This window comes from Opisthocomus hoazin, chromosome 1, assembly GCF_030867145.1.
Source record: "Opisthocomus hoazin isolate bOpiHoa1 chromosome 1, bOpiHoa1.hap1, whole genome shotgun sequence".
NCBI lineage: Eukaryota > Metazoa > Chordata > Aves > Opisthocomiformes > Opisthocomidae > Opisthocomus > Opisthocomus hoazin.
Genome location: NC_134414.1, coordinates 25,357,998 through 25,371,245, shown reverse-complemented (window position 1 = coordinate 25,371,245; position 13,248 = coordinate 25,357,998). Strand labels below are relative to the sequence as shown.

The 13,248-nt window shown below is 36.7% G+C and overlaps 1 protein-coding gene across 3 annotated transcripts in view; it reads right to left on the bottom strand.

Moving 5' to 3' along the window:
• Positions 1–13,248, bottom strand: part of NUP58 (nucleoporin 58) — a 41,469-nt gene that overhangs the window by 12,934 nt on the left and 15,287 nt on the right. For all 3 annotated transcript variants that reach the window (XM_075419551.1, XM_075419532.1, XM_075419542.1), the window contains exons 10-14: positions 12,221–12,300; positions 11,410–11,528; positions 9,357–9,439; positions 6,255–6,456; positions 206–304 (exon numbers count right to left, since the gene is read on the bottom strand). In XM_075419551.1, coding sequence (XP_075275666.1) covers positions 206–304; positions 6,255–6,456; positions 9,357–9,439; positions 11,410–11,528; positions 12,221–12,300 — 583 coding nt within the window. The remainder of the gene's footprint in view (positions 1–205; positions 305–6,254; positions 6,457–9,356; positions 9,440–11,409; positions 11,529–12,220; positions 12,301–13,248) is intronic.

Here is a 13,248-nt window from a genome sequence, read left to right as displayed (position 1 = left end):
GTTTTCAATACAATGGCTTATTAGCCCGAGTATTAGCCTTAGCAACTCCCCCTGCAAGGCATGAAGTATTTTGGAAAGCGCAGACTGCCAAATTATAAGGTCTTCCCCTGAAACAGATCATCCTCTTAGTGGAGTCAAAGGTTTGCAAGAGATTCAGATGTGCGGTATAATGATTCAATGAAAGATTAGAAAAGTTAAAGTGTACCTCCAAGGCTTGAAGAACCTAAGCCACTTGATTGCAAGCCAGTGCCAATACCTGAGCCGAATGGCGTTCCAAAACTAACTCCCAGAGATGGCTGTGGCCCTGGTATAAAAAAAATGAGAACAAACTTGCCTTACTCTTTCATAGTAAAGAGGTCCTTTATTTATTTATTCAAGTATTTGATAATGTGAACATCATTGCTTTTAACCAATCCCATTAAGATCCCAAACTTTACCTCATCAAAATTCCTCACTTCACTGCCTGCCTCTACGTCCATCTGGTAAAAATCTAAGAAAATACTGACTCCCGTAAGGTGAAACTAGTCAAAGCTAATAACATGATAATAACATCATTTAGTATTTTTAAAAGATAACCAGGTTCACCTTAAACTTTAAAACATTAATCAAAACCTTGAGAGAACTCATAGGTAACAACATTTTGCCACCTGTATTAATGGAATCAGAACAAGGGAAAACCTTCAAGTTAAAAGACATCAGAACTGACACTAATGTAACTAAAACTATATTACCAAAAATTAATTTATTTAATAAATCGGAATCTTCAAAGCTACTCAAATATTCCATTCATGTTTAAACAGAACACTAAGATAAAAAACAAGACAATGACTTTATTTTATTAAATTTATTGTTCATTTTTAAGCAAGTCAATTACACAGTAACATGACAATTCAATTCTTTTCCACACAAGTGATAACTGAGTTCTGTTAAGCTCTGCTACATAACACCATTCAATAAGGTAAACTAGTCAAACCACCTGTTTAAATAAACATTTACAAAAGGCACAGTTCTGTGTACCTTCATGAATCAGATACATTCAAAATTTCAGAGTCAAAGTTTGTCCCATAATTAAAAAAAGCTGACAGTACTTGCCCTGCATGTTCACACTAAGATGCAGGACTATCAAAAAACATTTTCAGTCTGCCAAAATGAGATTTACAGTCTCAGTTTCTTTTTTCCTTAACCTTGGGGAATAAAGAATCAACTTGCTAGCCCATTACTAACACATTTTAAAATAATTAATTCTGATAAATAATTAATATATTTTGACAGTTTTCACAGTACAGTCTTATATTCCTGTCTTTTTCAAACAGTTTTCAGTGCACTAGTTGAAAAGTTTAACCATGAAAGATAAAATACAGTGCCAAACTCTTAATCCACAGACACTCACACCTTTCCTCAAGATAGCCTTCTCCATCTTTGAATGTACTTTATGTAGTATATCTGCGCAAGTCATGATTTGTTCAAATATTACTATAAAGCTGAGATTATTTCAGTTTTATTCCTAAGGCATTATCACATTTGGGCTTATTTTCATTCAAAATTTCTTCCTTTGTACTACAAAGTTTCCTAACATTTATCTAGAGTTTTAAAACATAAATATTTCAAGCTTTTAAAAACATTTCAGTATTTGCAGATTTAATTGGAAAATCATTTTGAATCAAGTGAAAGGCACTGTATATTGAAAACTAACATTTTTGCTAGGAACACAAAATTCTTATGTGATCCAAGCCAAATGACATCTGTATACTCAAAGTAGTGTTAAACTAAATTTTAAGGGCAACTAAAGTTGTTTGCTTTCAGTTTCTGCTTAGCAGGGAATAGTCAGGAAACCAAAGCTATTTTCTCAACTAAAAAAGAAGTATACCAGATGTTGTAATTACAAATTTTCACATAAATTTCAAACTAAACTTGTTTACATCCAGTTTAAATACTGATTCATCTACCTAGCAGCTCTTTAAAAATAAGAAGAAAATTGTTATCGATAAAAAGAAACAAAAAACCTAAACAAGTCACTCATCTAATCAAATAAAAAGAACCCCAAAACACATATCCAGTTCCTTCTCAAGTGCACAGGTTTTTATCTCCGTAGGAGGCACTGTTAGTTGAACACCTTAACACAAAACACTACAGTCCTCCAGGCCAAGCTTTTTACCCAATGCAACGTGCTTTTTAGAGCCAGTAAAAAACATTATTCTAAAACATCCCAGATCATATAAAACAGGATCTTATGCCTTAGGCCAACAAATTTTTCATTGAGCAACAGCATATATTTACTGCTTTTGTACCATAATGTTCTGAAGGCATCATCACTGCTTATAGTTCTTGTAAGTAAACATAATTTTCAATAGCAAAAAATTAGTAATAAAGATTCTTTGATGCCGAAAGTACTAGCAAAAAATTGGCACTTCTGGCTATTATAAGTACGAGACAAATTATTTATAACAAGTATTTCAACATTTTAAAACTTGATACATTTGCCCTGTAGAGCATTTCAGTTCAATGAATAGGACTCACTACAAAAAGTCCAGACAGGTCATCAAGATTTCTTAAAGTGACATTCTGCAATTTTTTAAATCACAGCTTGTCCTAACAATGAACAAATTTAGCATCACAACTTAGATCTGATTCTGACAAAGTAATACGCTGACTAACTTTAACCAAGGTTAATATAAAATTACACGATAGAAATTTTAGGTGCTATAAAGATTTCAGTATCCTTTCCCACTAGCACTTCAGTATCATACCGAGTCAAGTCAAAACATAACAAAGTGTGCCAATAGCTTCGTAATGCTTTGACTAACTCTGCACTTCACCAGTTAAGGAGAGAGTAACTAAGTTGTTGGGGAGGTACTTTGTTTTGGGGGCAGGAAAGGTGAGCTTGCAGAAAAGCATTTCTTTAAGACAACTTAGTCTTACCAGAAGAACATCAGTTTCAGCCTCATGCATTTACAGCTCTTAGTTCACTAGGCTTTAATTTCCTTTAAAATCTTTTACTTTAGTCCCATCAATAATAGGTGGACTAGCCACCAGCATTTTAACTTCCATGCTGTTCAAGACTGCTCAGGTAAAGTGCAGGTGAGGCAGCGGTTAAAACTCTAGCTGCTACTGCACAAAAGCATGACCCCGGCCTCACTGCTACCCATAAAGCCGCGCTCAGAGAAAAAGTGCTGAACTAGGGAGGAAAGGTTTTGTGCGGACAAGACTTAAACAGAATTTTACTAACCCTAGCTTCAAAAAACTGCACAAAAATTGTGCTTCAGTATGCACGCCACAGTCCTGGTGTCCTGATTATCTACCTCAAGAGACCACTGGGGCGTATCTTTGCTCCCTTTCTTCCGTATGGCCAAGATCCACTGGCTTTATTTATTTCAATAGAAGCCAAACATGTCTTGGCATACAGAGAGAACATAAATAGGGTGCATATCTACACCCAGGAACTGGGGAAAGATCCCCTGATCCCACAGCTTAGATGTAGCTACTAAAATTTTGACTTCTGAACACAAATTTAAAATAAATTATTATCTTTTTCAGAGAAGGAACAGTAACTAACTCTAAACTAATCTTCTGAAGTAGACTTAACCATGTAAACATCAGATATTTTTTTAAAAAAAGACTAACCATCCTGATCCCTCAATACTAAAGTACCATATAGTAGATTTTAGTCAAAAACTTTAAAGCTCAGACTAAATTTTAGAACAGCAACAGCAGGTCAGGTATTACAGACGCCCTCCCACCCCCCCTTTACATACAGCTCATTTCAGTCTCTTCGCTCATAACCTTCTACCATCCCTCATCTATCCCACTCTTCAGGATCTAGATCTTGTAAAGAAATATGAGAGATTTTAACTTCTAGTAGACAGTTTATCAAATTCATAACAACATCACACAAAGTTAAAACATGCAAACATTTGCTGTTTTACTGCAGCAAACAGCCATCTGAAAACCCAAAAAAGGAAAAGGAAATGAAGAGGATGCAATCTTTCAATATTTAAAGATCCCTGCAAAACTGAAAGAATATATTCTTCTCCTTCCCACTAAGAGTAAGACAGAAAGTGGCAGCCTTAATCTGAAGCTAAGAAGTTTCAGGTAAGATGTCGCGAAAAAGCCAAGGACTGAAACCAGTAACTTAGGAGAGCTGTGAAATTTTCCTTTCTAGCAAGGTTTGAAGACTTTAAGATATCTCTGAAATAGTTCAGGCCTGACTAATCCTGCTTTTGAACTAGAGGAACAGAAAAGCTGACTTAAAGTTCCACCTAACCCTATTTTGTAAGAGTTTTAAGTACTCTTGAAGCGCCACTCAAAACACCAATCTGCCTCCATTTCTCCAGGTCCTCAAGTGAGTTGTATGGAGGGTAACAGTATTCCAACTGAATAAGTAGTAAACAAATTGTTGTCTACTTTTGTTGGCATGTTTGACTTAAGTTAATGGCTTTGTTGTATCTGCATCACTCTTGTAGTTGGCACATTTTTGGCTTTTGATATACTCCACCAAAACAACCAACCAAAAAAAAAACCCAAAACAACCTACACACGCTCCCATTTGCTCCTTTCACTACAAAATGTTACAAAATATCTCAAGGTATAAAGTCACCTGACCTCAGGTGTATTGATACAGGTCAATCCTGCCTTTTTGGGTTTTTTCCTCCTCTCTTCAGTCCTTCTCTTCAGAGAATATTCATGAAGTCATACCATAAGTGGCATCTATTTACTGAAGTTATTAGCAGTTCTTGAATCCGGACTAGGAAGAGAAAGTTCAAATCCCTCACCCCAGTTAATGAAAGTGCAGGTTTAACTTTAAATATGACACCCCAAGTATATGACTTTCATACACAACTAATCCTGTAATGACCATGGAGAGTATGTAAAAAAACCATGAGACAAGGAGAAATATAGAGAGGGAACGACTTTGGCAACATTAGGCTACACAAGCCACACTTCTATCTGTATTAAAAACTCTAAGTGTAACATTACACTATCACATGTTTTCTGCTTAAAACCAGATTCTTTTCAGATGTCACTTCAACAAAACTTCCATGGATTAACATGGCAGCAACAGGAAGATTGTGGCCTGTGATGGAAATTTAGAATTAGATATTTCGTAAGGACTTCATTTTTTGTTGTGTTCAACATCTTTTGGCATATCTGTCTTTTAAACCCATCTCCTTGCTGTTTATGAAGGCCAGGGCTGGAAGCACATTGCATCTTCCTTTTCAGGAGAAGGCAGGGCAGTCTAATAATTTGTCAAACTTAAGGTGGTTGCTGCATTGGTCTCTAATTAAAGCCATTCAAAGTATGACTGCTGTTGTAAGACAAGAGAAGGAAAAGGTGCTAATATGACTTTCAGTACATCTATGATAAGCAACATTTTAGAAAATAAATAGTAGAATGAAGTTACCTATGCTTTTCATAATCTGCTGACATGGACACATACCCATGTTCAAGTAAAATTAAATAGAATTTATCCTATTTCTGTTCCATGATTAAATATTAATTCAATACTCCGCATTCAGGAATCCCTCTCTGAGAACTGCTGGTTAGTCTAACAATGTCAACTAAGGTGCCTTAAGTTATTTCCTTTGCCATACGTATCTGTTCTTCACTAGCAGTGGGTCATGCATTTCCTCTGTTTTGGTCTTCCTCTTACATACACGCACACACAGAACCACTGGTCAGCTCTGCTTTCTCTAATATTTATTCACAACAGCAGAATGGCCAGCAAAAACTGCTCCAACATCACCCTGACAAAGGAGTTGGCTATAAATAATAAGCCAGGCATCCGTCTTCCTATGACAGATGTTTGCCCCGCTATCCTTCCTGCTCTACAGCATTTTTCATTTTACAGTTCCAAAGTGCTATATAAAAAATGCACTATTAATTTTACATAAGAAAAAGGTAATATGTTAGATATTCTCTCCTCACCGACTGGAAATAATTTACTATAACCATACAGTTCTGGAAAGAGGCTATACTATGTGTATTCAGAGATGTTACTTAAGTGTGAAGACTCACATTCCAAGGGGTAAATTAGAACATACAGTAATATCACTAATACAGGTAAATTCACAAGATTAAGTATCTGTTGTATAATTATTGCTAAGTCTATCCTGCATTCTTCTATTGGCTATGTATCAGTAACTTTGCTCATCACAACGTTTAGATTTTTAGTCTAACACAAAGGAAGACTTCATAGAAAATTGTACACACATTTACTATTGTAACACTAAGAATCTATAACTTGAATGCACTCAGACCTGTAGCAGGCTGTTGCTGCTGAGTAAGTGTTGCAGCCATTGCAACGGCTGCTGCATTTGGTATGTTGCTGAAAGGGGTCGGTCCAGTGGTAACACGTGGCGCGCTCTGCCACTTCTTAGCTTCTGTTCGTCTTGCTTCAAACACATCCATGGCATCTCCCAAAAAGGTTTTCCTGTAGCCAAGGTATTGGTCTTTGAGCATCTGAAGGGGATGGGGGAAGCCATTTTAGTTCAGTGTATTAGACATAAAAATTTAGTAAGGAAAGAGACACTGAATTATAAATAACATTTCCTCAAAAAACAACCCAAAACAAACAAAAACAAACAAAAAAACAGGAAAATAAAACAAAACAACCAAACAGAAAACCCTAGCACAACAATAAAAGCCCCCCACAACCTGAAAGGATCTAGTCGGGCTGTGAGCTAGAGAGAACTGTTTTGCATTAGCTACAGCCAGAACAGGTTCCTTGACTGCTTTGCAGAATTTAAGTGTAACAGACCAACATACCGAACGGTATGAAAATCTTTCAAAGTTAGTGTAAATCAGCACAATTCCATTTGTATCACTGTACTAGCTGACCTAAGAGGCAAAATAGTCACATTACTGGCTTATAACACACTCTTCTTCAGTGCTACTCTTTCTGCATGGAGTCTGCTTTTGCTCCCCTATCACCTTCACGTGTATTTCTTCCCTTCCTTTCACTCTTGCATGTCCTTCTTAGCACAAAGCTAAAGAAGCTACCAGAAATTTTGAATTCACTTGTTTCCGATGCATTTCATCAATGACGTAATGCAGTGCAAATACAATAGATGATTCTGCTTTAGACCAACAAGCAGCTCAAATTTATTGTGTCACGTCCCTCCCTCCCTTTGCTTATGCCCCTTCCTCCCTCAAAACCCCACCTTCTGTGGCAATGCCTGGCTTAGCGTGCTCATCAGAAGTCAATGAGCCATTTCTATCTGTCACAAATGCGGGAACTATGGATATCTTAGGTAACATAAAAAGAGTAAATGGCTTCAATTAAAGAACTGATAAAATCATTTCCATCTTCTAACAGAATCTTTAAATGCATATAGATTTATGAGAGCCAAAGAACAGTAGGTTCAATTGCCTTTTATGGAAGGCATTCTATGTTCTGTGTTCCTGGCTAAGCATATGTTTGTTTCTGAAAAGAGGAGCTTACAGTCTAAAAATTCTGACTCAGGATTTGAACAGCTGTAATCCCAAGGCTGTCAGCAACAGCAGGAAACACACAGAAGGAACAAGCTCATTATCACATCAGGAGTGCTGTCTTTGGAGAGAGAAGACATTTGTAGAACTCTGACAAGATTTAATACAATGCCATACTGACTGCCATAGGAGCTGACAAATGCCACTAGACATTGCAGAGCAATTCTTAAGGCTAATCTGTGCAGAATGATTTAATGACATTCTGTACCTGAATTGTGCCCAGGCACACTCTACTCTTCACTGACCTTGCATACAGAATGTATCTATATTTTCACATATGATATAAATATATTTAACAACTAGCCCTGTGTAAAGATGTTTCTGGTCATGTTGTTCTACCACTTCAGACCTTTGAATCAAAGTGTATGTGCAACCCAGAAAGCCTCCTTCAGACAAAGGAATGAATTGTGGTCACAGCTCTGCCTTCACAAACTATATCACAACCATCAAATAAGGCAGAGACAGCAGTTTCGAAACTGTTCTCCTCTCCTAGTTTACTAGCTAGGAGATGGTAAAGCAGATGCTCAGAATTACAGATCCACTTAAGCAGTACATTCATTCTTCTGATTTTTGAAGCTTTAGTTATAATTGTGACTTCCAAAATATCAGCCTTCATGTCCACCTCATAGATTAAATCTCAAAAGACTCCCCAAAAGAAAGAAAAATCCTCAAACCAACCCTTAGTTTCAGGCAACAGAATACTTCTTAAGCTGAAGTCATCTTTCCTATTCAGTGACGCTGACAAGGTACTGAAGATACTATTGCTTGTACTTGCGTACTAATCCACCTCTTCATATTGAAGAGCAACAAAAATGTATTATCACAAAAACACTGCATGGGTTCAGGCTACACTCAGAAGTGAAGAGCCCAGAACATATTGGAATCTGTTTTGTGTAATTCTGCCAAAATTATGGAGTACCTGACATATTCTGCATCTGGTAGATAGTTCTACAGATAGATCTACAAGATCCTCAGTATTCCTGAACTTTTTTCAGGAGAAGTAAAAAGTTTCAGATGTTTAGAGAACTAGCAATACTGTGCAGAAGCAGCTTTGGGAAGGGAACAAGCAGAAGATTTACCAGAGTTATTCCCATTAAGGAAGTCACTTGGCAGAAACAAACCCACACACTTGTACTCTTCTCCAGTTTGTTTTTTTTTTTTGTAACCAAGAAGGGTTCTGATGATCTCAATTATGGATGGTAGAATACTGACATTTTGTCAATATGTGCAGAACTGTAAATGGGAAATTCAAGCCGGAGTCCATGATGGAAAAAACAAGCCTAACTAGAATCTTAGATACACTAGCATTTTTCACAGTGGTCTTTTTCTATACATATGACTTTCCATGAAAACCAGGTTGAAAAAAGTTAAGCAAGCCAGAAAACAAAATTCACCAAAATTCTTTGATAAGTTGAAAAATCTTACATATGAATACCTACTTTATTTTCCTGTTACCTATTTGAGTAAGAGCAGATTTAGATCATCTTTGCTTGAGATCATGAGGTCATTTGGCAAAAAGCAAAATACAAGTATAAGCACAAAGACAGACATTTCAAAAATTGATCAACAATTAAAAATGAAAAGGAGTTAAATGAAAAATATTTTGTAACCTAAATGATTGTAGTCAGTTGCTATGGTCACTATAAGTATATAATATAATTATATAAGTAAATAATTCAAATCAGACTTTAGCTGAACAACAGTTACTTTTTTAATCAAAGCACTTCTCCAGGACAGTTTGAAAATTTTAAAAGTAGTTAATTTAACAGCAGGGGAAAAAAAAAAAAGAATACCTGAAGATATACTAAATTTTCAAAAAGTGACTCTTGTAGTTCTTTCACTAAATAGAGGAACACATCAAAACAACATACCTTTACATTTTCATGTATTGATTGCAGTTGTGCAGCTAAAGCTACAAATGTTTGATAGATTTTCTGCATAGCCATAGACAAATCTGTAAAAGGCATACAAAATATTGGTAAGTGACACTACCAGGAGAAAAGATATAGTGTTCATACCACAGCAAGAAAACCACCCAAAACCCATGCAGCACAGAGCACAAAAACAATCGCATGACAGTAAGTTAATGTCTAAAGAAATACAGAATTTGAGAGTAATTGTGTTGCCCAAGAACTACTTTTTGAAAGGGCCTCAAACTTTTATTTTGAAAAGTATTCTTTTCTCAGATTTATTTTCTTGCCTTTGTATACATTTTCCACTCTTTCTGACTTAACACATAGTGTTCAGCTGATTTTGCCGAAGAGATAGCAGTAGAATGGAAGCTTTACTTATATTTTAAAGACATGATTAATAAGCATCACAAGAACTCTTACTCTAGCTCTACCCACAAGCATATCAACAGAGAAACACAGTGGGGAGCTTCTTGCCTACATAAAGTCCTAGATTTAGGATGTCCTACTTCCCACACAGATATGAAAGTGTTTTCAGTGCATTGACTCAACTAATGCAAAACTTCAGGATTAAAGGGTAAAAATCTCAAAGGTTTCGGCAAAATGAGGCATCTGCTGACAAAAAAATGCTTTTCAGAAAGTAGCACTGAAAGAATGTACAAAACGCAGGACAGAAAAGTGATGAAGTGGTCTTTCACTGTGCAGAGATCAGCTTCTGCATTTCCTCTGAGGGATGCACACAACCTACTGAAACGCAAATAGTTGCTATCACGTTCTTTAAGATGCACAGGTCTAGTAATGATTCTTGAACTGGTCTACCTCTCCATAGGAGAATTTCTCCATTATAATTTGCATCTCTTTCTGAAAAAGAAAAGCTGAGGAATAAATCTCATGCCAACCTCCAGGGTTGTGGAGGCAGCGGTATCTAGAAAGACTGACTGTGAGTTTCCAGAGTCTGGAGGCAATTTACTGATACTGACTATTAGACATTTCAAAATTTTCAAGACATTCTGGGTCACGATTTCCTGCATGGTAAAGGAAGTTTTTCCTGTATGGGAAAGGCTACTTATGCAATACAGAGTTGATTAAATCACTAGATCATTTGCTGACAGTCTGAGCATGCTGGCACAACAGATTGAGCCTTGCCCACACAAGCAAGGAACTTTTAGATTAAGGCAGAAACTGCTGAAAAACCTGAGAAAAATCTGTGAAGACATCCCTCTGGACAGACAAGCAGATCACATGCAAAGACAGAGGGCCCTCAGGATTCAGCAGATCTTCCATTCTGGATGCTAGGTCTAGACAGTTCTCTTGTTTTTGACATATAAGGTCCAGAGTCTAGGTACCATCCTGTGATGGCAAAATGTTCAAGTACCACTTGGCACAAAAAGACATGCACTTGAAATCACTGCTTATTGTAGGACCTGAACCTAAAATGGCCCAAAAGATAAAAATATCTATGATCACAGGAATGGTAACCAATCAGAAGACTACTGTCCAGAGGTAAGTATTCTCTGACCAGAGAGATTCTCCCAAGATGGAATTATGTGGCAGCAAATAAGACTAAATTTTCTCAGTTGGTCAGAGCCGAAGGCAACATCAAGGGGCTCCAAACTAAGGACAAGTTCCTGTTTTGATCTGGAGCTGGCAGCGCAGACACACATATTTGTCTGGTCAGAGAGTCCAACGCAAGACAGAAGGTGTCAGACATCAGCCTTCCAACAGCTCAGTGCTGAAGGCAGGGAGATGGATATAGTGGATGTCAAAACAAGCCAGGCTTACAGATTGTACCTCAGGAACTGGATTCATCTTAAAAAGCTCAAGAACCTTTATGAATTTAACTTCTAATTCTGAATCTTTACACTGAACAACTGCAGAATCTATCCGAATGCTTATTTCTATACACTAAATAAGAAAAGCCAACAGTAACAAAAGAGATTAATTACTGAGTTTTTCTTGTAGGTATACGATTTCACAATGTTTATGTATGAAACACTAAAACTGAAACATTTACCTTGTGGAGTTATGTGTGAATTATTTGCTTGAGTAGCAAGATGATTTTCCAGTTCTTCTATTTGTTGTCTATATTGCTGCAGCTGTACTTCAAACTGCTCGACCAAGATTCTGAAGTAGCTAGATGAGTAAAATAATACAGTTGTATGATTAAACTTCTCTAGTTTGCCACTTTTTTTTTTTAATCTGATCTATATTAGTTGCCAATTTTCGTTCAGTTAATTGTAACAGTTACATTCTATGACATTGTTGCATCCCTGTGGAAAGAGTAAAAACTCTATTTCTCATGTCTACATGATAAATTAAATGTAGCAATAAAACACTGATTCTATGAAGCATTCAGTACAAACGTGACAAGAATCAGAAAAAAAAAATTGTATCGTGAAGTTCACAGAATCATAGAATGCTTTCGGTTGGAAAGGACCTTTAAAGGTCATCAAGTCCACCCCTCCCTGCAATCAGCAGGGATATCTTCAATTAGATCAGGTTGCTCAGAGCCCCATCCAACCTGGCCTTGAATGTTTCCAGAGATGGGGCATCTACCACCTCTCTGGGCAACCTGTGCCAGTGCTTCACCACCCTCATCATCATTAAAAAAAAAAAATTGTTCCTTATATCTAGGTTGAATCTACTCTCTTTCAGCTTAAAACCATTATGCCTTGGCCTATCACTACAGGCCCTGCTAAAAAGTCTGTCCCCATCTTTCTTATAAGCCCCTTTTAAGTACTGAAAGGCTGCAACACAGTCTCCCCAGAGTCTTCTCTTCTCCAAGTTATATTACTGACTATTTTTTATGAATAACAGTAACTCACTCTGCTGGGGCTGTATTTTCATGCTGGAGACCGGGAGGAGTTTTCTGTGTTCGTAATGCTATTTCTGCATTCTTTAGTTCCTAAATAAATAGGGAAAATTAACAAACGATAAAAGGTTGTGTATGAAGTATTCAAAAAGAAAAATTGCTACAACTCTACTGTTCATTCACATCAAATTTTTCCTTCATATTTTTTGGCTAACACCGTGATAGAATCTGACCAGAAATTCTTCAAAGAATAGACTGCCAGTGAGTTGGAGAACTGCAAATATCAACAGAAGTTTGGGGAAGGAACACACAACAGCACATACTGAAAGCACACTGAGTTCTCAGAAGTTGAGAAAATATTGCGCTAAACTGTCAGAGATAAGATCTAATTTCTATTGTACTTCAGAAATCCTGTTACAATTATTGAGAATTAGGGGAAAAAAAGCAACAGTCAAGTGCAAGGAAGTAACACACCTAAAAGAGAATAAACAGAACAAAAAGGATTACTTCGCCTTTTGGTTCTGGGATTATTCTCAACTGCATCTTTCACAGAAATATGAGAACATCATTAACAAGGTTTTGTTTTCACAGAAAACTGTTGGCAAGGCACAACTATAGACTATTTCCTTTTGGTACCATAAGATACAGAAAAAACATCAACATTTTTACTTTAGAATAAAGCATATACACACATATCTACACTCTACATAGCAAGCAGCCTTGACATGCCAGATGAAATAGAAGTGGTACAGAACTTAACTTGAAAAGCACTTGCATCAAAACTTGAGCTCAAACTGGTTGCACAGTTAAGACAGACTGGTGGACAGAGTTGTGACTCTAGTTCACTTAAAGAATATTAGTGCTAATTAAGGTATTTTGGTCCCCAAAGTGTTATGGGGTGGTGTTTTTTTTTGTTTTTTTAAAAGTCATCAGAAGAAAACATGCTTGCATTTCTGCTCCAGAGTCCAGCATGTTGTTACAAATACATCTTCACTACCAGCTGAATATGTAACTGAAACCGAATTAAAGTGGACATGCATT